The sequence below is a fragment of the Pavona decussata genome, unplaced genomic scaffold (assembly GCF_977016875.1).
Source record: "Pavona decussata unplaced genomic scaffold, jaPavDecu1.1 SCAFFOLD_84, whole genome shotgun sequence".
NCBI classification, from domain to species: domain Eukaryota; kingdom Metazoa; phylum Cnidaria; class Anthozoa; order Scleractinia; family Agariciidae; genus Pavona; species Pavona decussata.
Window position 1 is genome coordinate 6453220 of NW_028145502.1, and position 25774 is coordinate 6478993.

The 25774-nt window shown below is 38.2% G+C and overlaps 2 protein-coding genes and 1 pseudogene across 3 annotated transcripts in view; 2 read left to right on the forward strand and 1 right to left on the reverse strand.

Annotated features, from left to right (window-relative positions):
- The window catches only part of LOC146475649 (ras-like protein 1), a 491817-nt pseudogene that overhangs the window by 326147 nt on the left and 139896 nt on the right, over window positions 1-25774 (forward strand). The window lies entirely within an intron of this gene.
- Window positions 1-25774, forward strand: part of LOC146475652 (uncharacterized) — a 417346-nt gene that overhangs the window by 238236 nt on the left and 153336 nt on the right. The window lies entirely within an intron of this gene.
- The window catches only part of LOC146475653 (CUB and sushi domain-containing protein 3-like), a 101653-nt gene that overhangs the window by 54510 nt on the left and 21369 nt on the right, over window positions 1-25774 (reverse strand). Inside the window, exons 8-11 of the mRNA XM_085116066.1 lie at window positions 25282-25503; window positions 14957-15113; window positions 11604-11782; window positions 7675-7896 (exon numbers count right to left, since the gene is read on the reverse strand). Of these exons, the coding sequence (XP_084972192.1) occupies window positions 7675-7896; window positions 11604-11782; window positions 14957-15113; window positions 25282-25503 (780 nt within the window). The remainder of the gene's footprint in view (window positions 1-7674; window positions 7897-11603; window positions 11783-14956; window positions 15114-25281; window positions 25504-25774) is intronic.

Sequence of the window (25774 nt, forward strand, 5' to 3'; positions counted from 1 at the left end):
CTAGCTGTCCAGTCCTCTTACTGGAATGGTGTATTCAGGAGCCATAATCAGGGATCCATCCCTGATTATGGCTCCTGGTGTATTGTACTAAATTACTACAGATGGCTTCGTGTGGATATGCCAAACTTGTTTGAGGCGTTTGTGGATGCAGTTCCGATAGTCTTTCAACTTTGTGAAGCGAAACTCATACTCGCTCGAGTAGGTAAGGAACAATGTTCATAATTTTATATATATATTTTGTAGTTGCCTGGCCAGATGTACAGACAACTTCTCTCCTCCTACACTTAAAATATATATAGCGGACCTTTCAAGACGTGAGGTATGAGTGTGAGCAAGTATACCAGTTTTTCACTCTTTAGGGCATTATGGTCTCCGGTTGGCAATCTATCACTGATGAGATTTTCTGGGTTGCGGCAGGGCTTTTTCGCTCTTACAAAAAGACGTTTCCTAGCTAGAATTCTAGCTGGAGCCTGTCTGGCTATCATGGCCATCTTGTCCGAATTTTCTTGTTGATGGGAAAAGGTTTTATTAAACTTTCCCACGATTGAAATACCTTGTCAAGTATATCTGTCAGTACTTTCCGGATGTCACGCATTAACCACGTCTGACACGGACGATTGCACGCCAGTAGAGGATCTATTATGCGTGACCTGAAAAGTTTAGGGGAGCGTGGGGTCAGGGAGGGGGGCAGTAACAAACCCTAACCCTTACGATATTTTGTACTTCCCTAACCTTGGAGTTCTAAATTAGAAACTATACCTATAAACAGTCACATTGGTTCTGACAAACTCTGTAGGTTAGACAAATGAGTACCCACCACCCCAATGCTCTCCCGACCCAACCCTCATCATCATCATCATCATCATCATCGTCATCATTATTTATTTGCCTTACTAAAGAAAAGGAAATCATTCAATTTACAAGTCAAGGTAATGGCGAGGAAACCGTCCCTGAATATGCACATTAAAGCTGACTTTTCTGCCGTTGTTTTATTTTGTTTCATTTTTTGCTTCTTTCTTTTTTTTTCCTCGTTTCAATCTGCATTCCACGTCTTTGGACGAATATGTCACCTAAATCCATAAACTTTAACCGATTTGTTTAACAAAATCTTGGAGGAGGAGGAGGAGGAGGAGGAGGAGGGGGTTATTGAAGATATCTGTACTGAGATTCGAAGACAGCCTCCGAATACCTGGTACCCAAAGGCAGGCTGGGCGTCCTCATGATTAGGCTATGGATCGTAGTGTTATGGAACAGCTGATTGATGGATGAAACGTTTGCAGTTTTCATACAGAAGTAAATCTGCCACTCCACCAAAATTCACTTTACAGCAAAGTTCTTCTCTAAAATGTTGGAGATTATTACTTGCTTGCAAAGTTGATATGAGTCATTACCTCGCCCTATTTTCCAATTTTAGCCTGGAACGTTCAGTGCGGTAGATTTTATATCTTATCATCTTACAGGATTGTTTGATATCGACAGAACTCATCTTGAACTGACTATTCGTTCAAGGCATCGAGATCTGTTTGGGGTTAGATGGCGATCTAACAAAAAGAACTCTGCTGCTTTGAGTAAGCAGAAAACGCGGTATTACCCTGTCCCGGTCCGTCGCCATTTTATCGTTTTCAATGTGTCAGAAAAAAAATAAATAAATAAAAAAGATGCTACTAAGCGAAACAGTTACAATGCATGACGCCAAAGTCAGCCCGATGTAGGTAATTGTGTAGCGCGCGCTGCAGGAGTAATTGTTGTTTGCCATCCTTCGGATATAATTGTGGAATCCAAGTTACTTGAGAATCCTTTTCTGTTGGTGTATATTACTAGAGTCAAACCTCCCGTAAGCGACCACCCAAAATGTCAAGCGTAGGTGGTCTCTTACGGGAGGTGGACGCTTACGAGAGGTGGTCTAAATTCTCAACTCATTAGCATAAGGTGACTCCAGAGGTTTAGTAGCCACAATAACGTTTTTCAACTTTCAGAAAATTATATTGCCAGTAAAATTTCAGTATCCAAGGTGATGGTTCGCCTGCGGTAAGTTACCCAATACTGCGAATGGGACAAGTCTATTTCAGGACACCTCCAATTGTGACATTCATGTCCCCTGAACTACCCAAGAATGTACAGACAGGGGATAGATGAGGACTTTTGTCGTATATGTGACAAGTGGTCGCTTACGGGTAGTAAAAAAAAATTTCTCAAAATGGCCGCGGTCGCCTACAAGAGGTGGTCGCTTACGAGAGGTTCCAATTATAGTGATTTGACTGGGGATATTTTGGAACTTTGGCTCAAGAGAGGTGGTCGCTTACGAGGGGTGGTTGCAAGGGGAGGTTCGACTGTATGATGGAAAGGCAGCAGTATAGCATCGAGCAAAGTGCGTAACAAATACGCGCGAAGCCTGTGCCTCGCTGTTATAGTGTAACTAGGCAACAATTTTGAATTTGAATGAATGTTCCATATACGCATCGACTAAATCTGCTAAAATGTTGTAATTATCTCATACAGATAACCCTCGACTGAGGTAAGAAGTAGAGTTTCCTGTATTTATCATAAGTTTTTCTCATGTTGTTTGTCGATAATGATATATCAACTGATATTATGTTGCGTCCATTCCTAGGCTTCGCAATTTAAAATAAACATTACATAAAACTACGAAAATGGTCATTTTACCTTGATATTGATTTACACAGACGAAAACTGACATCGCACATCATTTAATGAACCATCTAACAGTTTTTGGATACCCTTTTTCGATACGGTGGGAAGTGCTCGCGGTGCGGAAGGTCAAAACTAACTAGCTTGAGCACATTGGTTTGAAGACTACAGACGCTCGCAGAATTTGTCATTTCATTTATCCAGGCTAGTTTCTCGATAAAAGCTAAGACAAATGATACTTTTAGTTGGAATAATAGACTCGATAGGCAAACCCATGTATTACACAAGTTTTCGAGAAATGTTTCTCAGTTTATATATAACCTGTTATGTGATTGTGGCATTGTGTAAACAAATCAAAATAAAACCGCTACACTTACAATTGGTAACAAAACTGGTCGTTTCGCACTGGTATTGACTTACACGTGGGATATAATATATCGTTCGGATATTTGAGGGACACAAAAGACTTTTTACGTACATTGAACACAGAGTTGAACTTTTTTTTATGTAAATTTACCGTGATAATACTCGCAGCATGGCGGGTCAAAATGCCAATCAATTAGCGTGAGTGTCTTGTTTTCAACACGCTCTCACAATTTGCCGTTTCATTTACCCAAGCTAAATTTTCGGTAAAAACTAAGATAAAATGATACTTTTGGCGGCAATAATAGTTTTGATAGGTAAATCCATGTACCAGACCGATTTTTTTGCCCACGAATCTGGCCAAAATTGAACGTCACGCAATACTTTCGCGAGACATAATTTTGGAAATTCCTTAAGAAATCCAGGATCGAAATTCATTAAGACCTAACAGCTCTACATCGCCGTTGAAGGATAATATTTTAATGGCATGCATCAGTTTTTCCTGGTACGGTTTCCGTTTTGGTTTGCTAACCTTCGATATAAGTGTAATTTCAGGACATATTTCGGGCGCTGTGAGAGGAAATTACTAAACCTCGTCTCGAAAATAAAATAAAAATCCAAACAACTTCAAAGTTCAATTTTTGTAACAAGTTAGCAAAGCCCTTTAATATGGCAAAGTTTGAGAAAATCGAATCTTTCTATCTTGCATGGGTATAGTTGATATTTACAGCAAGCCGCTCTTAAACACTATTACTTCCATCAAAAGTGAGTTTTTGACGGGCCTGTGCAATTTCCATTTGCAGCATCTGTGTGCTCTCGCATTCTCAAATCGAACAAAATCGAGTTTGGAGAGACAATTTCCAGCAAACTACGAAATTCTTCGCCTTTTCATTTCGGGAAAGTATATCCAAGTACTAAACAATCATTCATCGAAACGTCGCCTGCGAATCGAGCGCGCAGAACGGTCAGAACGGTAGCGGTTAAAGGCCATCTTGATCTTCGTCCTCGTCTTATTCTTGAGCTGTTCGACACCAGTGCAGTATGATCTGCATCGGGTCGAACGACTGCAAAAACTTCCATTTTGCCTGAATCGCTTGACTCTTTACGATTTCCGTTGAAAAAGTTTAATTTCGGTAAAGGACATCACTTCATTATTCTCCAACATTTTTTTTTTTGGGGGGGGGGGGGGGGAGAGGAACCTTGAACACGGAAATTTTCACGATAAAAATATTGGGTGATTCTGTGTAACAACAAGGCGAGATGTGTTGTAAACAAATCTCTGAGGCATTTCCTACGTCATCAAACGCTAAACTAGTTCCTAGTCCCCAGGATACTATTTTTGTCATTTTGGGCTACTTTGTACGACTGAAAAAGTACCTTATTGTTTTTACTAGCGCATTACTTTTATAATTTCGTAATTAAGACATGGTAAACTTCAAAAACATGCCCAAAAAAATTTTACTTCATAGGCACTTTAAAGTCGAGTCCCGAATTGTTTACGACAGCGCCGAAGGGATCTGGGTAAAGTCAAGGTGTGACGTAGAATCGAGGACCACGCTCAAGCGATTTTCAGTCAGTTATCTTTATTTTTGAACTGTCAAAGCTTTCTGTAGCAAAACCCGTACGATTCGGGCTCTATAGCAATCAGAATTCTACTGAAATTTTACAACGTCATTTACGTCATCGCATTTGGAGACGAACTTTGACTCAGGCGACTCAGAAATCAGTTTTATTGCTGGATACGAAATGGAACCCGATTAGGATTTATCCCGTTTATCACCACAGAGATAACCTAAACCTCGAGTGAGTCTAGGGATGACGAAGCTGTTGCTTATGCTGACAACTCACTGGCGGACGCAAAAAGGACAGCAAGATACAAAGGAGAAGTGAAGGCCGTATTCTAAAGGACCGATTAAAGGACGATGTAGAACTCAAGGAATGTCAAGATTCGCGATTGTTTCCATTAATTTCGCGCGTGGTTTTGTCGTGCTTATTGATATTTTCCACGTGTTGGCACGCTTTCTTTACACGCTAAAGCGTTTGTATTTCTTAAATAATTATCCCGCTAACATAACGTTACTGTACTTTAGATACAAGTGTAGAAATTGTGGAGTCGTTTGGTTACAAAAATGTGCGAACGTCGTTGCTAGCGCTGTTGTGGACTGTAAGGGTCGTTCTGCTATCACAAAAGTATAAATTGCTGGGAAAGCGGTAATTCCGAAGCTGTCTCGCTCTAACCCGTTCTTTACACTCTGGAAGGGGATTGACAGGCTGCTGAGCCGTCGCGCCACTAAATTATAAACCTTACTCGCTCTTTACACCCTGACCGCCAATGGCGAGCCACCGAGACTTCAAGCCACTAAATTGTTGACCCTACTCGTTCTTTACACGCGACTGGCGAGCCGCCTCACTGAGTTATATACTTCTCGAAATGTGTCTCTCTATTGTTTTTTTGTTCCGAATCTTCATCCTTTGATCCTTTGTGCATGTGTAATTACATACAAAATAGTCAGTTACAAAATACTTCGAGCATATTACTGAAGTCTTCGATGACTTCCATCGAGCACCCTTCTATCTAACAAAGTCGACCCATCTTTTTCTTCGTTTCTTCGCCTCTGGACGCTCTTCGCCTTAAGAAGGTATCGTACGGCTCGCTTTTCCTTCCTGCAAATTCCTAATCTAACTGCAACCTCTGCAACTGACTGCAATCAGAAGTCGAACCCACTATTACGAGTTCGGATGCTCTACCACTGAGCTACAGGAGACTCGTGGAAGCCAAGGCCATTAAACTAGGTTTATGGGACAAACATCCCGCATACTGCTTCGAATGGAATGTCGATGAGTGGCATGTGCGCAATGAAAGGAAATGTGATGTGATATTTTTTTAAGCCTGAGAGCATCTGAACTAGTAGTCGGAAGGTCTTAGGTCTTACTCCTGATAGGAACACTCGGAATTTATTTTTCCGAGTTTGCCTGTGTTATTACCGAATAATACATCATACTCATTTGTTCCCCAGGCAGTGGTAGGGCATTCGAACTTGTAAATGTAAGGTCTTAGGTTCGACTCCTAATAGGAGCACTCGGAATATCTTTTTTCCGAAATTGCCTTTGTTATTACTGAAAAATAAATCATTCTCATTTGTTCACCAGGCTGTAAAAATATTACATCACGTTTCCTTTCATAGCTTCAGAAAAGCACCGAAATTGAGCAAAAACCAATCAGAACCATTAATTAAAGAAACACTAATTTACCTTAAAACAACAGTTATATTAAGAAAAGTTTTTTTCTTTAGTTTAAAAAGGGGTTTTTCATTTTGTGAAGAAAACTGCCTGTCAAAATTTGGTTGCCATGACAACATCAAAGTCAATGAATACAACTGACCGCATAAAACTTCTTTTAGTTAAATTTTTTAAAACGACCTTAAGTTTCCTGGAGTTTGCGCAAACATTAAAAAAGTTATGCAGGTTCAACGTCGCGGTGGACAGAATCTCTCCTACCAATCTACATACGGTTAATCTAACTATATAAAAGAAACAAGTGAAGTATGTGTGGTGTTCTCGTGTTCTCAAAGTGACGTCAGCAACCACTAGACCCATGCTCCTTAAAACTCGGTCGTGATCCAAACTGGTGGTGATTTTAGACTATTTTCCGTTTTTCCAGAAGGTACAAAATACCGAAGATTTCACCAAATTAAAAAAAAAATACTTCTGCAGAGATGCTTACCGAAATATGGGGATTTTCTGGGGGGGGGGGGGGGGGGAAATGGGGATGGAGGGGTTTAGGTGCACTTTAATTGAGTGAGCTCAGCATATTGTTAGGATCAATGGAGGCTGCCTGAAGTAGACTTGTTAGTGGAAACTTGCAAGTAAAGAAATATTACACATTACTTCCATGCGTTTTATTCCAGCAAGTCATTCGGAAGCCTCCTTTAATGTTAAATATTACCAAGAAAATCTGGCTTGAAAGTATTTAATTAACAATACTTAAATTAATATCCTCTATTTACATAAGACGTTATCAAAGTTTTACACAAAATGCATGTCCTTGGCTAGCAGAATCAATTATTAGAAAGTGACAGTCGAATGCTGATTACCGTGAACAAATACAATAACAAACCAGCTTTGGTAAACTTACTTCTTCACCAAGTTTACAAAAAAAAATCCACTCAATACATTGCGCCGATTAAAACGCTTTGCTCTGCAGACATGAAGGCGTTGGAAGATGGAATTTTCACAAATTTTATCAATGTACGAAGAAAGAGAAATGCGGTCATCTAATAGTCAATGCAGAAGTAAGAAGATAGTGAATGGTGGTCTATGTGTTATTAATGGCTTTGTCAAAGGAGGAGTTGTAGTGTGTTCTGTTAAGGAGTGTGTCATAAACTTCATCAAAGAAGACCTCGGTGAACCTGTTTTTAAGTGAATTCGTGCATTTTTAAACTGAACAGTAATGGTAAGCTCCCTAATTTTCAATTCCTTATCGTCGCAGAATTAGTATGCGACAGATGTCACAAGAATCTTCATATGGATATTATTGTTTAAAGAATGAAGGTAAAAATATAATATGAATTACATATGTATTAGTCATATGTATTAAAAAATCTAAAAGTTAGTTACCAAAGGAAAAAACAAACACAAAGGAAAGCAAAAGAAAAGGCAAACCTGTAACAGAAAACGTTTTTGAATCTGTCCCTGCCGGGTTGATAGCCATACAAGTGACGTTTCCCTCCTTTGTAACTTTTACAACTACAGTATCTGTTCCCTGACCCAAAATGGTGGAATTCTGAATTAGCGACATATTCATGGGACGAGTTCCTTCAGCCGAACACTTTACCACGTAACCTGGAACTTTTTGCACCGCTGGAATCGTTATTTTCGGTTTATCTGAAATAGTATGAGGCAAAGATAAAAGAATACCGTTTTAGAAAAGTGTCACCCCGGACTTAATTGCATCTTTAATGCCTTTCGGAATTACATTTTCTATCGTCCTTTTTACTTCTTCCTCAGAAACGTCAACAAATTCGCTAAACAGACATTTTGAAAATTACAGGGCTGCCACTACAATAATCTCGCGCGAGGTGATTATAGAAGGATATGACGCAATCCTCGACCAATTAGATAAACAGAATCTCTGAAATCACCTGAGTAATTATACTAAACTGAATATATTTAACAATTATTCCATAAGCGCGTGTTTGGGATAAGATGATAGGATATAATCATTTCATATCCAAAACACGCGAGTGGAATAATTAATTTCTTAAAAAAACAAGCTATAGATATTGCTAGATGTCGATGATTTTGCCTTGCAAGAACAACCAGGAGATAAATTAAAGGTCGCTATTGTTCGGGCATGCTTTAATGGTTCATGGCCGCTATATCTGTCTCGATTTGAAACAACATATCCAAAGAAATTTTGTATTATTTTAATTTTTTTTAAAGATTAATTATCTTAAGTGAATCACAGGATAGCAGGCATGAGGCCCATTTTTAGTCAGACTTGGCCATTTTAAATTATTTGGCACCATTCGGGTCCAAATAACATGTATACAATTGTGAATGTCTTTGAATATCTAAGTCGCCAAATTGCACGAGAGCGCTAAAATATTTAGCTACAAACAATAAGCATAGAGGTATAAAAAGCTAGTAGAATGAAAGAGTCAAATCATGCTCTGTGATTGGCTTCCCGCGCGGTCAAGATGGAGCGATCTTGCCTGCGCGGGATTACCCGTTGCCAGTGAGCTCAGCATCGAAAGTTTAATCCACAAACAATGCAATATTTCCTTCCATTTTCTTGTTGTTCTGGGGCAACCGCTCACTAAAATGTTAACAACATTTGCCTAGAGAAAAGGAAGGGACATGAAATCTTCTTGGGGTAGGGTAAATTTTGTGACGTTGAATTTATGGTTTGCTCTGCAGTGTCATATCTTAGTGAGGTTAATTTGGTAAAATTTTTTCTTTATTATTGTCTCAAGTCGAGTACTAAATTGATTAGTTCTCCCACTTTACAAGGAATGTTTTTATATTCTAGCGTAGTGATAGGTGCGTTCAGATTTCAACGATTTTTTCCATCCACTTATAAGCTCTAATGTCTCATTAGAACATGTTCACATCCACTCAGCCAATCAGTGCCCAGTATTTGTGTGCTCTTTATCAACACAAACTTTCTTAAATTATGTAAAGAGGCCGCGGCTTTTAAGGACAGGGAAAGTGTGGGGTAAAGTGACCTACTCATTAGTATGCTCTATATAGAGCATACTAATGAGTGAATAGAGCACTGGTACGGGTATGGCTTGCCATCACCTCTCAGAACTTCCAATATGAATCTTCCAATATGAATCCATTTACCTCTTTCACGGGGGTGTTGTCCAAATTAACTGGAACGGACCTATACTCATCTCTAAGGGTTTCAATTTGTGTGTTTCGATATTCATTTCAGACTCGATAGACGTTTATCGACCACACGGTACTTTGTCGAGTTGGAATTCTTTCTCTTTCTTTTTGCTCAATTTCGTTCACTGTGGTAGGCTTTTAGAAACATGCACTTTTATCGAATTCATCCCCCAAGCACTCGGATATTTCTACGCTTTCAAAAGCAAATAACTCTTGAGTGGCAAGGACGGCCTCAAGTTTATCGAGCTCTGTACACTGGTTCATAGCCGGAGCAAATGAGCCATTAAAACAACAAAGAAAAAACAAAGCCCCAAAGAAAGAAACATTACGGCGACATCCAAAACAAACTAACAACGTGATTCCTAAGTGTAAATGGCAAAATTAAAATACGAGCATAAATACAATCTCCATAAATTGCGGTTTCTTTGCGGATGTGACCATGTTCTAAGACGATCAGACAATGAACGCTAGTGTCCTGGGATATCGGATATAGCGCCTCTCGCATTAGATAGAAGTGCCATTCGGGCTCTGCCTTCGTCGCCTTCTATCTATTCTCGAGGCACTTTATCCCATAGACCCCTCTGGTTCATTGTCTAACCCTTACTTATACTTAAACGGCGACAATAGGGCAGCGAACAATATAACGACTAAACTGTTTCGTTTTTCCTTCTTATAGTGATCCCCAAAGCTAATTTGGGAAATTACATTACGTAATTCTAGAACGTTCCGAGCTTTGTGATGAGACTTTGCTTAGTCGGTCACCTCAATATATCAGTAATTTAATACCAATAATTAAACAATCTGCCTATTACTTCCGCTCAAATGATGTAATTCTACGAGAATTCCCTCCTGGAAAAAAAAATGTAGCGATTATAATTTGGTGGTAGGTCTTTTTGTCGACGCTGCTTCCACACTGTAGAATGCTTTACCTCTTGCCATACAGAAACCTAGATCACTACATTGTTTGAAATCCTCACTGAAAACCTATCTGTTTAGGTTAGCTTTAGATGCCAAGTATAACACTAATGTATCATACCTAGTTTAATTTCCATGCTGTAACGCGCCTTTGGTCATTATATGTTAAAATGCGCTATACAAGTTGTTAATTATAACTATTTAGCATAAAAATTCATTTGCTAATTTAACTGACAATTTCTGAAAGCAGAAAAAAATTAATGCTAAGATCCGTGCAAGTTATTCAGAAAACAACAGTAAAAAAAGGTTAATTCGCCGTCGATGTGACCTAACGGGTTTATCTTTAGGTTTCTTTTATGGCTTATATAAGTATTTTTTGTTTTGGTTTTTGTTTTGTTTTTGTTTTGTTTTTTTTAGATTCGAGTGACATACTTGAGGAAAAGTCTCGCGAAGATATTTAGAGGAGTCTTTTCTTCATGAAACGTTATACTACTATTTCCGGACTTTTCTGACTTTAACTAGCTAAAATTGTCCTAGTGAAAACACAGCCAATAGGGTTGAGATATTTTCCAGATTTGAACGAAATTTGGAGAAAACATTCGTCACTCACTAATGCACAAAAGTGTTTCAGGCTCTTGCCAAAATCGTCTTCCTAGCGCATAAGACTCCTTTAAAAATATTCAATTATCAAACATAACAATAGATTTTCTCAGTACGCAATGGGCATTTCGAAAAAGCCTGAACGCTTTGTTAGCCCATTATCTCCTGAAGGATATAGTCTAGCTTGCTGGGATATCTGCATTAACGTGGGAACTGGTAGTTAATTCAGTCAAAGCACACACTGACAGTTTTGGGTTTCAGTACTTTCATCGCCTTCAAAACCGAAAGCATTATTTCCAGATTGTACAGCTTAATAGCTTTACATTAATATATAGTTAACGTTGTTAGGGTTTCTATAAAAAGCGGTCCGAGTAGGTTTGGAATAACCCATTACCGATTGTCCTCAAAATTTCACAGTTGCCCTTAAACCTTCGTTTCTCGGCCGACTGTGCCTTTTTCGTACAATCTTTCGCCTCAATCGGACAATATCGTCCGATAAGGTAACCGCCTGAAGGTGTATTTGCTAAACAACCGCGCTTAATACAGTACCACTTGACGATTTTTTTTCCAATAGTAACGCGTAGATTATAATCGGTAAATTATAATTTATCATAACAAACAACCTCTGAATGGCAAATTGACATTTACTTTGGAGAGTATTTCGTTCGACTCTTTCTACTTACCGGGAGAAACAATGGAGAAATCTAACTTGTATCCGTAGTATCCATATGCATATCCGTCTGAGTGAAAGGTTAGCACAGCATAGCGTCCAGTGAAACTGATGTTCAATCCAGACTGCACCCCACAGTATGTACCTACGGTATAGTTGTTATCATTGGAAATCCTCAAGTAGTCAACATACCTGCAAACAAGAAAGACGTATTAGTTTAGTTCATTTATGATGAGAAAACATAAGCTTAAATGACATGAGCTAACACAACAATACGATGTGACAAAATCACACGCATTATTATATGTTTACTGAGTTAAAGGACCATTGCCAATTACTGACAAACAAGTGCACATATATACATTAAAGTAAGACAAACATTACAATAACTTACATTTAAACTATATAATGACAAATCGATAAGGTAACCGATAAAAAAATGCTAAAGTAATCCATCGGCCTAATGATAAATGATGCGAATACAACAACACAGACAAACAACCCTTATAAACAGCTTACCTACCAATTTGCCTAAAAAAAAAGCAAAGGTTTCAAAACAACCCATAATCAGGCCAGTATGAAGTAAAGACAGGCAAGAGATCACATACGTGCCTAACTAGTTTATCACATATGTGTCATGACAGTAAATGACAAGGCAGTCTAGTTATTGATTTGATTCTAAGCCGCAGAATGCGTGTACCTTAGTGCCAACCGTTTTTGTAAGGCATGATAAAATGAAATACGACTTTTATTTTTGTTTTCCGTTTTCCTACAATATTGAAAAACAAAATTCAAAGTTCTATTTCCGTTTTTCGTTTTTTTACGACTTTGGAAAACGGAATTCCAGTGTCCATTTCCGTTTTTCGTTTTTTTACGACTTTGGAAAACGGAATTCCAACTACCATTTCTGTATTTCGTTTTTCTATAGCATTAAAAACGGATTTGAATTTTCTTTTTCGTTTTCGTATGGCATTGAGCTACGAAAAATCGAATTTTCGATTTTTATTTTTTAAGAATGAGATTCCAAACGGAAGTGAAACTGAAGTTTACACGATAATAATAATAACAATAATAATAATAATAATAATAATAATAATAATAATAATAATAATAATGATAATAAATGAAAAAACAACTAATCACGATACAACAGCTTCCCGCCCAATGTTTTCTGCCGCAGTTGACAGTTCGTGGGCTAGCTTCGATCGTGTTCACTTTTATATTATAAGTCTCAATACTTTAATACTAGTAATGGCAGAGGAGGATTATTTGATATTTTTTACCGTCGAGGGAGAACGAAGAGTCGAAAGAAGTCGAAAAAATCACAAGTGACTACAGAAAGGTTGGCACAAATGATTGGGGTAAGTCATAACGCAGAAGCTTTAACTTTAGGGAGCTTAAGCAACGACGACGGCAACGGCAACGAAAATGTCACCTGAAAATTAATATATCTTTATTTCATTTGTGCTACTTCGTGATTATTTCATCTCGCTCAACTTTTGCAAGAATGGCGAACTATCCAGGAATCAAATTGGTAGGAGTGGCGTACAAGTTAAGAAAGCCCGGAAAATAAAAAATTCACCGTCGTGCGTTCACGTTCTCCACAAAATTTTATAAGAAATGTACCAAAATGTAAAACGCACGTGCAGAGCGACTGTTTTTGCTCATTGAACCTATTGTTTTGCGGCGTTGTCGTTGCCGTCGCCGTCGTCGTTGCTTAAGCTCCCTAAAGTTAAAGCTTTTGCGTTATGACTTACCCGAAACATTTGAGCCAACTTTTCTGCAGTCACTTGTGATTTTTTGAGTCTTCTTTCGACTCTTCATTCTCCCTCGCCGGTGAAAAATATCAAATAATCCTCCCCTGCCATTGCTAGATTTAAAGTATGAAGACTTATAATAGGGAGCTTAAGCAACGACGACGGCAACGGCAACGGCAACGGCAACGAAAACGCCGCAAAACAATAGGTTAAATGAGCAAAAACAATCCCTCTGCACGTGCGTTTTACATTTTAATACATTTCTTTGCCGTCCTCTGCAAAACAACAACGTGAAATGACCACTTTTAAGGTTTTGTGGAGAACGTGAACGCATGACGGTGATTTTTTCATTTTCTTTCTTAACTTGTACGCCACTCCTACGAATTTGGTTCCTGAATAGTTCGCCATTATTGTAAAAGTTGAGCGAGTTGAAATAATCGCGAAGTAGCACAAATGAAATAAAGATATATTTTCAGGCGACGTTTTCGTTGCCGTTGCCGTTGCCGTTGCCGTTGCCGTCGTCGTTGCTTAAGCTTCCTAATATAAAAGTGAACACGAACGCGATCGAAGCTAGCCCGCGAACTGTCAACTGCGGCAGAAAACATTGGGCGGGAAGCTGTTGTATCATGATTAGTTATTTTTTCATTTATTCATTATTATTATTATTATTATTATTATTATTATTATTATTATTATTATTATTATTATTATTATTATTGCCGTGTGATTTTCAGTTTCACTTCCTTTTGGAATCTCATTCTTAAAAAATGAAAATCGAAAATTCGATTTTTCGTTTTTCAATGCCATACGAAAACGAAAAAGAAAATTCAAATCCGTTTTTAATGCTATAGAAAAACGAAATACAAAAATGGTAGTTGGAATTCCGTTATCCAAGGTCGTAGGAAAACAAAAGACGAAAAACGGAAGTGGAAATTGGAATTCCGTTTTCCAAAGTCGTAAAAAAACGAAAAACGGAAATGGAAATTGGAATTCCGTTTTCCAAAGTCGTAAAAAAACGAAAAACGAAAATAGAACTTTGAATTCCGTTTTTTAATGTTGTAGGAAAACGGAAAACAGAAATAAAAGTTGTATTTCATTTTTCCATGCCATAGAAAAACGGTTGGCACTAAGGTACACGCATTCCGCAGATCAAAACAACAACAATAACAACAAAAAGCAAAAAAAAAAAAAAAAAAAAACACAAATAAGGAAAGAAACAGGCGAATGAGTCTCAAGATAAAAATAGCTACTTCTAGGGTAATGAGACTAACAAGTAAATTTGTTTTTTGCGATGTTTCAATAACTTTTTTTCGAGTAGTGTATAAACCTTTTTTTTTTCTTTTTCTTTCTTTCTTTCTTTTTTTTTTTTTTTTGTCTTTTATTTTTCTCCAGTCATCTCCACAATATACATTAGGAGAATAAAGGTATTAAAATAACGGGGAAAGAGCCAAAAATAGAGAGACTAATACTTAGCCCTAATGATGGAAAAAAAAAAAAAAACAAGGTTCAAGCAAATATAGACAAAACAAAGAAACAATCACAACCACCGTTATCATGCAATGGAGGTTATGTAATGTATACTCTAAACACTGATTCGATAGTTTTGTACCCGCAAGATGAATAAACTGCCAGCCTGAAATAAGAAAAGTAGATCCTTATGGCCATGCCGTGTGGAATTTGTACTCGATAAACACAGTCCATGTTGTTTGGATAGTTGTTTGGATATCCGGGACTTTTCAGTACGTTGTTGACAACGGCACCACATCCTGTTGGATTAAGTAGACATTTAGTTTTAATGAGTAATTTCTTAGTTATAGATCAATTAGCGATTAAAGTTAACGCAAAAAAAAAAATCACGACGTTTCGACCTCTCCGAGATCATTTTCAAGTGCGAATAAAATACAAAACTTAGCATAAATATATTACAAACAGTTAAAATCGGTAAGAATGTCATAAACGCTAAAATGTGATAAAACATGTCAGTGATAAGTATTTATTTATCAAGTTAAAAAAGGACACAAAACAATGAAATAATAAAAAAAAAAATAACGAGGCTTGCTAAGAACTGATCTAAACAAATAATTTTGCGCGGATGGAATCACACTGTTTGTTTAGTGTTGGTTTAAGTTCTTTGATAAAAAAAAAAGCGTTACGAAAATGAGGCGGTCAAGTTTGTCTTGACATTTTCGTAAAATTTTAAAACTTCGCGCAATGCCATTTCGGGCTATATTGTGCTGCTCCTTCAGGTGGTTTCCGTCTGTCAATCCCTTGAATTCTTCAATTCGCTGGTGTAGGTATCGGCACGTGTTACCAACATAGCCTGCATCGCACAGGCTACACTGAAAATAATACACAACGCACTGTTGATTCACAAGGGGTGGCTTGTCTTTCCTCACTTTGATTATTTTCGTCCGTGATCTTTCGACTTGTGTACACCGGGCTGGTATCATCATTGATCTTCCAACTGAGGTCTCCAAGTCGTCTGCGCAGTGCGTTTGCAGATTTCTGATCTTTGAAAGGCAGTACGATTCTTATTGGGGCTTTTCGCTTCTCAGGTACTTGCTGTTGAGTACGTGAATCCTCGGACACTTTTGAATCAATGAATTGGCGGATGGTAGACTGTAAAAGTTTGTCTCGGTAGCGCAGTCGGGAAAAAGTCTCTTTGAGGCGTTCTCATTCCTGATTAATGAGCTTCCACGTAGATGAGAGCTTAAATGCAAGGTTGAGGATGTTTCAAAATTTTAAGAAAGTGTCAAAACAAACTTTACTGCCTCATTTTGGAAATGCTTTTTACCAAAGAACTAAAACCAACGCTGAACAAACAGTGTGATTCCATCCGCGCGAAATAATTGTTTAGACAGTTCTTAACAAGGCTTATTATTGTTTTATTATTTAAATGTTTATGTCCTTTTTTTTAATTTATGAATACTTAACATTAACACATTTTATCACATTTTAGCGTGCACGACTTTCTTACCGATTTTAACTGTTTGTTATATATTTATGCTAAGTTTTGTATTTTACTCGCACTTGAAAATGACCTCAGAGAGGTCGAAACGTCATGATTTTTTAGCGTTTACATTTTTACAAAAAAAAATTAAATAACCATTATAGAAAAGTTTAAGGGAAGAAAAACTGAGTACGAGAACAATAAAAGGACGTTTTAAATCAACATAATTACCCTCATTTTTGAGTACATTCCAAAAAACATTCACTACAAGTTCAATTTATTAGATATTGAACTGCAAAAATCCGCACAAAATAATGGTATAAATTAATTAGTGTATAGCTTTATACGTTGTCACTGCTTAATTAAAAGCTAAGCTTTGTGATAAGTTTTTTGTTCTTTACTGTAATTATAAATCAAGAATAGAGCGTTTTACAGAGAAATGTTTGTTTTGGTACAGTTCATTAATTTTTCTCCTAAGGACTACGAGTCAAATGTTAGTAAATAATAAAATAAATTTTTATCCTTTGGTGTTTGGTGTTTTTGTTGTTTTGGTTAAATCTTCGCCTTTGTATCCCCCTTAAAGTGCCTATGAAGTAAACATTTTTTTCTCACGGTTTGTTAGTTTATGAATTTCTCGGTCTGAATATGTGGGTTTTACCGAACAAAACCTTCTCAATCCGCAATTACGATCCCTGAAAGGTTCGAATTTAGCGCCGGAAAGTGTCTCCATGTTGCGCGCGGCCAAAACGATCGTATTACTAGGTTGTGACGTAGAAAATACTTTGGAACACACTAGTGTCATGGCGGCCGAGGGAGTTTCTTCGATCTCGGCGACTTATTATGCGTCTGGTAACTCCAATATGACAAACTGCTCGAAAAAAACTAGCATGCCGGGAATAAGTATACATTACTTCCCGAGAGACGAAACTTTACGGCAGAAGTAGATTCGGTTTACCCGAATTCACAGGAAAGATTCAAGCCATAGCTCTTGAAAGCGAAAGACAACGATGATCAGCTGTGTGTGGATATATTAGACTCTCATATCCGTGATAAACAATCATCCTGCAATCTTACTGCAGTTAAATAGCATGAGCATGAAATGACGGGTAGAAAAATCCACGGATCCTCAGTCTTGGCAGATAACATTTATTTAGCGCTTCCAGAAATCTTGCTTAATTCGAGCCGATATACCTAAACAAACGCCACAGAGCTACAATTGTACCCGGGAATTGCAGCATACACATTGTCATGCATATCGAAAACTAATCCTAATGAACAGTAAGCAAACCTTCATTCAGTATATTTGAGCTTTTCCCCTCACGATCACGAGCGGTCGCACCACATTTTGATCAAAAGGGAAGAATCTCCGATACAAGAAAGCAAAACTCAGAACACTATACCAAGGCTTTTATCAACACAACAGACACACAGCGAGAGTCGCTTAGCCGGGTCCGATCTGTCAACCTCAAATAAGATCTTTCGTAAGGACCATACTGTTGCAGTTCTTCGCAGAAAATTCATCATGCTTTGTGAGTAAACGCGCTCGATCTGACTTTTAAGAGCGGCTTGCTGTAAATATCAACTATACCCATGCAAGATAGAAAAATTCGATTTTCTCAAACTTTGCCATATTAAAGGGCTTTGCTAACTTGTTACAAAAATTGAACTTTGAAGTTGTTTGAGTTTTTATTTTCTTTTCGAGACAAGGTTTAGTAATTTCCTCTCACAGCGCCCGAAATCGGTCCTGAAATTACACTTCTATCGAAGGTTAGCAAACCAAAACGGAAACCGTACCAGGAAAAACTGATGCATGCCCTCAAAATATCATCCTTCAACGGCGATGTAGAGCTGTTAGGTCTTAATGAATTTCGATCCTGAATTTCGTAAGGAATTTACAAAATTATGCCTAGCGGAAGTATTGCGTGACGTTCAATTTTGGCCAGATTCGTGGGCAAAAAAATCGATCTGGTACATGGATTTACCTATCAAAACTATTATTGCCGCCAAAAGTATCATTTTATCTTAGTTTTTACCGAAAATTTAGCTTGGGTAAATGAAACGGCAAATTGTGAGAGCGTGTTGAAAACAAGACACTCACGCTAATTGATTGGCATGTTGACCCGCCATGTTGCAAGTATTATCACGGTTAATTTGCATAAAAAAGTTCGACTCTGTGTTAAATGTACGTCCCTCAAATCTCCGAGCGATATATCATCTCCCATACGTAAGTCATTACCAGGGAAAAACGACCATTTTTGTTGCCAGATGGACGTATACAAAACATGGACCACCTCGTGGACCCGGTCCATGGACCACCCCTGTGGACCCGGTCCATGGACCACCACTAATAAATTTTCGAAGGCATATTTTACCTGTCAATATAATAAAGGATGGACTGCGGACTGTGTATAAAATACAGATTAAATATGGCATTCAATATGTAATTCACCTTCTACTTTCTATGTAATTGAGATTTTATGCTTTTACCACCATTGAGTTTTACACGCAATCCATATTTAGTTTTCTTTGCAATCGTAGGGTCTGATTTCTGGTGAGTACCGACGAGGTAGATTTCGTTCTTCATCACACCTTTTTTAAACAAATCGTCCGGGCGCAAGCAGAACGAGAAAGACTAGGCCAAGTCCCAAGTATTTTTATTATGGGATGCAGAATTCAGAAGACCATTGCTATTCTTTTGGAGTCAACTAGACTAAGCTTTACATGTGCAGTTAAGAAATACGGATAAAACGAAGCCTAGTGGAGTATAAACAAACAAGTGCCTCACATGAAGTTTTCATGAAGGTTTCGTCTATAATCTGTTGTAAAAGGTACTTGCGAAGAGCAGTGTTTACATTTCGAGATATCGAAGGGGGGTCTTTGGTGGTTCGACAGGGGCTGTGTCCATGGACCCAGTCCTCAGGGGTGGTCCATGGACCGGGTCCACGAGGTGGTCCATGGACCGGGCCCACAAGGTGGTCCACGGACTGGGTCCACATGGGTGGTCCATGGACCCGGGTCCATGGACCACCCATATGTCACCTAAATTTGTATAAGTCCGTTGCCTGATGTAGCGGTTTTATTTTGAATTACTTATACGATCCGACAAGCAATCTGTTTATAACTCAATATCGTCAAAAGTTTTCAAAAACCTTGTGTGACATACATGAAATTTAATATCTGGAAGTCCTTCTTACCTTTATCTCGAGAAATTGTAGCATCACTGGATAAACAATCGCATTTACGAGACTTTCATGCGGTAAATAAATTGTTACACGTCGTTCGGATTACCTTTTGAACACAGGATACCCAATACTGCCTGGTCGTTAAGCATTACTATCGTGCGTCTTTGTTGTTTTGTTTCCAAATTATTTTATGCTTGAGTCTTTCAGCCCTCTAGTTTTCTTTTTATACTAAGAATGTTAAATAATTTTTTCAAGACGATCGCTTTAATATTGCGAAGTGTTACTTATGTTATGCTGACAAGGCCATTCGCATAGGCCAGGTATTGTACCAGTCATGGTCATCACTTGTACTATTACCGTTCATTTCTAATAGAATTACGCAATCCTGCATCCTGGTATTACCCTAGTGCTCACGGTCAGTTGCTTAGTGAAAGACGCTGAAATATCAAAGTTTAATCTGTCTAGCTGTCCAGTCCTCTTACTGGAATGGTGTATTCAGGAGCCATAATCAGGGATCCATCCCTGATTATGGCTCCTGGTGTATTGTAATAAATTTCTACAGATGGCTTCGTGTGGATATGCCAAACTTGTTGGAGGCGTTTGTGGATGCAGTTCCGATAGTCTTTCAACTTTGTGAAGCGAAACTCATACTCGCTCGAGTAGGTAAGGAACAATGTTCATAATTTTATATATATATTTTGTAGTTGCCTGGCCAGATGTACAGACAACTTCTCTCCTCCTACGCTTAAAATATATATAGCGGACCTTTCAAGACGTGAGGTATGAGTGTGAGCAAGTATACCAGTTTTCCACTCTTTAGGGCATTATGGTCTCCGGTTGGCAATCCGTCACTGATGACATTTTCTGGGTTGCGGCAGGGCTTTTTCGCTCTTACAAAAAGACGTTTCCTAGCTAGAATTCTGGCTGGAGCCTGCCTGGCTATCATGGCCATCTTGTCCGAATTTTCTTGTTGATGGGAAAAGGTTTTATTAAACTTTCCCACGATTGAAATACCTTGTCAAGTATGTCTGTCAGTACTTTCCGGATGTCACGCATTAACCACGTCTGACACGGACGATTGCGCGCCAGTAGAGGATCTATTATGCGTGACCTGAAAAGTTGAGGGTAGCGCGGGGTGAGGGAGGGTGGTGGGGGAGGGGGGCAGTGACAAACCCTAACCCTAACGATATTTTGTACTTCCCTAACCTTGGAGTTCTAAATTAAAAACTATACCTATAAACAGTCACATTGGTTCTGACAAACTCTGTAGGTTAGACAAATGAGTACCCACCACCCCAATGCTCTCCCGACCCAACCCTCATCATCATCATCATCATCATCATCATCATCATCATCATCATTATTTATTTGCCTTACTTAAGAAAAGGAAATCATTCAATTTACAAGTCAAGGTAATGGCGAGGAAACCGTCCCTGAATATGCACATTAAAGCTGCATGACTTTTCTGCCGTTGTTTTATTTTGTTTCATTTTTTGTTTCTTTCTTTTTTTTCCTCGTTTCAATCTGCATTCCACGTCTTTGGACGAATATGTCACCTAAATCCATAAACTTTAACCGATTTGTTTAATAAAATCTTGGAGGAGGAGGAGGGGGTTATTGAAGATATCTGTACTGAGATTCGAAGACAGCCTCCGAGTACCTGGTACCCAAAGGCAGGCTGGGCGTCCTCATGATTAGGCTATGGATCGTAGTGTTATGGAACAGCTGATTGATGGATGAAACGTTTGCAGTTTTCATACAGAAGTAAATCTGCCACTCCACCAAAATTCACTTTACAACAAAGTTCTTCTCTAAAAGGTTAGAGATTATTACTTGCTTGCAAAGTTGATCTGAGTCATTACTTCGCCCTATTTTCCAATTTTAGCCTGGAACGTTCAGTGCGGTAGATTTAATATCTTATCATCTTACAGGAGTGTTTGATATCGACAGAACTCATCTTGAACTGACTATTTGTTCAAGGCAGTGTGATCTGTTTGGGGTTAAATGGTGATCTAACAAAAAGAACTCTGCTGCTTTGAGTAAGCAGAAAACGCGGTATTACCCTGTCCCGGTCCGTCGCCATTTTATCGTTTTCAATGTTTCAGAAAAAAAAAATAAAATAAAAAAGGATGCTACTAAGCGAAACAGTTACAATGCATGACGCCAAAGTCAGCCCGATGTAGGTAATAGGCCTTATCACGGTTTTCGACGCCATTTTGACGGGTAGGCAAACACGTCTGAAATAACAGTGTTTGTATGGGAATCCGATGTCAAATAATGTTCACAAAATATGGCTTCTGAAAAATTCATGAATTGGAAACTTTTGGAACTAGTGAAAGGATTTTAAGAAAAAAATTAAAGGGATCTAGCTGTGCCAGAAAGCGTCCAGTCGTGTTTTGAACTTTCCATACATTTCCCTGTGTTTTTTCCCGCGAACTATTTTTAGTAGCAGTTCACAGCTGGTTCGCTATACAGACAAATGTATGGAAATTTCAAAACACGATTGGACGCTTTCTGTCACAGCTACATCCCTCCAATTTTGTTCTTAAAATCCTTTACCTAGTACCAAAAGTTTCCAATTCATGAATTTTTCAGAAGCGGTGTTTTATGAAAATTATTTGACATTGGATTTTCATACAAACACTGTTATTTCAAGCCTGTTTGCCTACCCGTCAAAATGGCGTCGAAAACCGTGATAAGGCCTATTGTGTAGCGCGCGCTGCAGGAGTAATTGTTTTTTGCCATCCTTCGGATATAATTGTGGAATCCAAGTTACTTGAGAATCTTTTTCTGTTGGTGTATATTACTAGAGTCAAACCTCCCGTAAGCGACCACCCAAAATGTCAAGCGTAGGTGGTCTCTTACGGGAGGTGGTCGCTTACGAGAGGTGGTCTAAATTCTCAACTCATTAGCATAAGGTGACTCCAGAGGTTTAGTAGCCACAATAACGTTTTTCAACTTTCAGAAAATTATATTGCCAGTAAAATTTCAGTATCCAAGGTGATGGTTCGCCTGCGGTAAGTTACCCAATACTGCGAATGGGACAAGTCTATTTCAGGACACCTCCAATTGTGACATTAATGTCCCCTGAACTACCCAAGAATGTACATGTGATAATGCTACAGAGGTAAATTTTCCAACTTCTGACAGGGGATAGATGAGGACATTTGTCGTGTATGTGACAAGTGGTTGCTTACGGGTAGTAAAAAAAAAATTCTAAAAATGGCCGCGGTCGCCTACAAGAGGTGGTCGCTTACGAGAGGTTCCAATTATAGTGATTTGACTGGGGATATTTTGGAACTTTGGCTCAAGAGAGGTGGTCGCTTACGAGGGGTGGTTGCAAGGGGAGATTCGACTGTATGAGGGAAAGGCAGCAGTATAGCATCGAGCAAAGTGCGTAACAGATACGTGCGAAGCCTGTGCCTCGCTGTTATAGTGTAACTAGGCAACAGTTTTGAATTTGAATGAATGTTCCGTATACGCATCGACTAAATCTGCTAAAATGTTGTAATTATCTCATACAGATAACCCTCGACTGAGGTAAGAAGTAGAGTTTCCTGTATTTATCATAAGTTTTTCTCAAGTTGTTTGTCGATAATGATATATCAACTGATATTATGTTGCGTCCATTCCTAGGCTTCGCAATTTAAAATAAAAATTACATTAAACTACGAAAATGGTCATTTTACCTTGATATTGATTTACACAGACGAAAACTGACATCGCACATCATTTAATGAACCATCTAACAGTTTTTGGATACCCTTTTGCGATAGTGGGAAGTGCTCGCGGTGCGGAAGGTCAAAACTAACTAGCTTGAGCACATTGGTTTGAAGACTACAGACGCTCGCAGAATTTGTCATTTCATTTATCCAGGCTAGTTTCTCGATAAAAACTAAGACAAATGATACTTTTAGTTGGAAGCTAAAGCCATTAAACTAGGTTTATGGGACAAACATCCCGCATACTGCTTCGAATGGAATGTCGATGAGTGGCATGTGCGCAATGAAAGGAAATGTGATGTGATATTTTTTTAAGCCTGAGAGCATCTGAACTAGTAGTCGGAAGGTCTTAGGTCTTACTCCTGATAGGAACACTCGGAATTTATTTTTCCGAGTTTGCCTGTGTTATTACCGAATAATACATCATACTCATTTGTTCCCCAGGCAGTGGTAGGGCATTCGAACTTGTAAATGTAAGGTCTTAGGTTCGACTCCTAATAGGAGCACTCGAAATATCTTTTTCCGAAATTGCCTTTGTTATTACTGAACAATAAATCATTCTCATTTGTTCACCAGGCTTTAAAAATATTACTTCACGTTTCCTTTCATAGCTTCAGAAAAGCACCGAAATTGAGCAAAAACCAATCAGAACCATTAATTAAAGAAACACTAATTTACCTTAAAACAACAGTTATATTAAGAAAAGTTTTTTTCTTTAGTTTAAAAAGGGGTTTTTCAATTTGTGAAGAAAACTGCCTGTCAAAATTTGGTTGCCATGACAACATCAAAGTCAATGAATACAACTGACCGCATAAAACTTCTTTTAGTTAAATTTTTTAAAACGACCTTAAGTTTCCTGGAGTTTGCGCAAACATTAAAAAAGTTATGCAGGTTCGACGTCGCGGTGGACAGAATCTCTCCTGCCAATCGACATACGGTTAATCTAACTATATAAAAGAAACAAGTGAAGTATGTGTGGTGTTCTCGTGTTCTCAAAGTGACGTCAGCAACCACTAGACCCATGCTCCTTAAAACTCGGTCGTGAACTAAAATGGTGGTGATTTTAGACTATTTTCCGTTTTTCCAGAAGGTACAAAATACCGAAGATTTCACCAAATTAAAAAAAATACTTCTGCAGAGATGCTTACCGAAATATGGGGATTTTCTGGGGGGGAAATGGGGATGGAGGGGTTTAGGTGCACTTTAATTGAGTGAGCTCAGCATATTGTTAGAATCAATGGAGGCTGCCTGAAGTAGACTTGTTAGTGGAAACTTGCAGGTAAAGAAATATTACACATTACTTTCATGCGTTTTATTCTAGCAAGTCATTCGGAAGCCTCGTTTAATGTTAAATATTACCAAGAGAATGTGGCTTGAAAGTATTTAAGCAACACTACTTAAATTAATATCCTCTATTTACATAAGACGTTATCAAAGTTTTACACAAAATGCATGTCCTTGGCTAGCAGAATCAATTTTTAGAAAGTGACAGTCGAATGCTGATTACCGTGAACAAATACAATAACAAACCAGCTTTGGTAAACTTACTTCTTCACCAAGTTTACAAAAAAAATCCACTCAATACATTGCGCCGATTAAAACGCTTTGCTCTGCAGACATGAAAGCGTTGGAAGACGGAATTTTCACAAATTTTATCAATGTACGAAGAAAGAGAAATGCGGTCATCTAATAGTCAATGCGGAAGTAAGAACATAGTGAATGGTGCTCTATGTGTTATTGATGGCTTTGTCAAACTGAAGGAGGTGTTGTAGTGTGTTCTGTTAAGGAGTGTGTCATAAACTTCATCAATGAAGACCTCGGTGAACCTGTTTTTAACTGAATTGGTGCATTTTTAAACTGAACAGTAATGGTGAGCTCCCTAATTTTATAATTCCTTATCGTCGCAGAATTAGTATGCGACAGATGTCACAAGAATCTTCATATGGATATTATTGTTTAAAGAATGAAGGTAAAAATATAATGTGAATTACATAAGTATTAGTCATATGTATTAAAAAATCTAAAAGTTAGTTACCAAAGGAAAAAACAAACACAACGGAAAGCAAAAGAAAAGGCAAACCTGTAACAGAAAACGTTTTTGAATCTGTCCCTGCCTGGTTGATAGCCATACAAGTGACGTTTCCCTCCTTTGTAACTTTTACAACTACAGTATCTGTTCCCTGACCCAATATGGTGGAATTCTGAATTAGCGACATATTCATGGGACGAGTTCCTTCAGCCGAACACTTTACCACGTAACCTGGAACTGTTTGCACCGCAGGAATCGTTATTTTCGGTTTATCTGAAATAGTATGAGGCAAAGATAAAAGAATACCGTTTTAGAAAAGTGTCACCCCGGACTTAATATCATCTTTAATGCCTTTCGGAATTACATTTTCTATCGTCCTTTTTACTTCTTCCTTAGAAACGTCAACAAATTCGCTAAACGGCCATTTTGAAAATTAGTGCTGCCACTACATTAATCTCGCGCGAGGTGATTATAGAAGGATATGACGCAATCCTCGACCAATCAGATAAACAGAATCTCAGTCTATAATCACCTGAGTAATTAT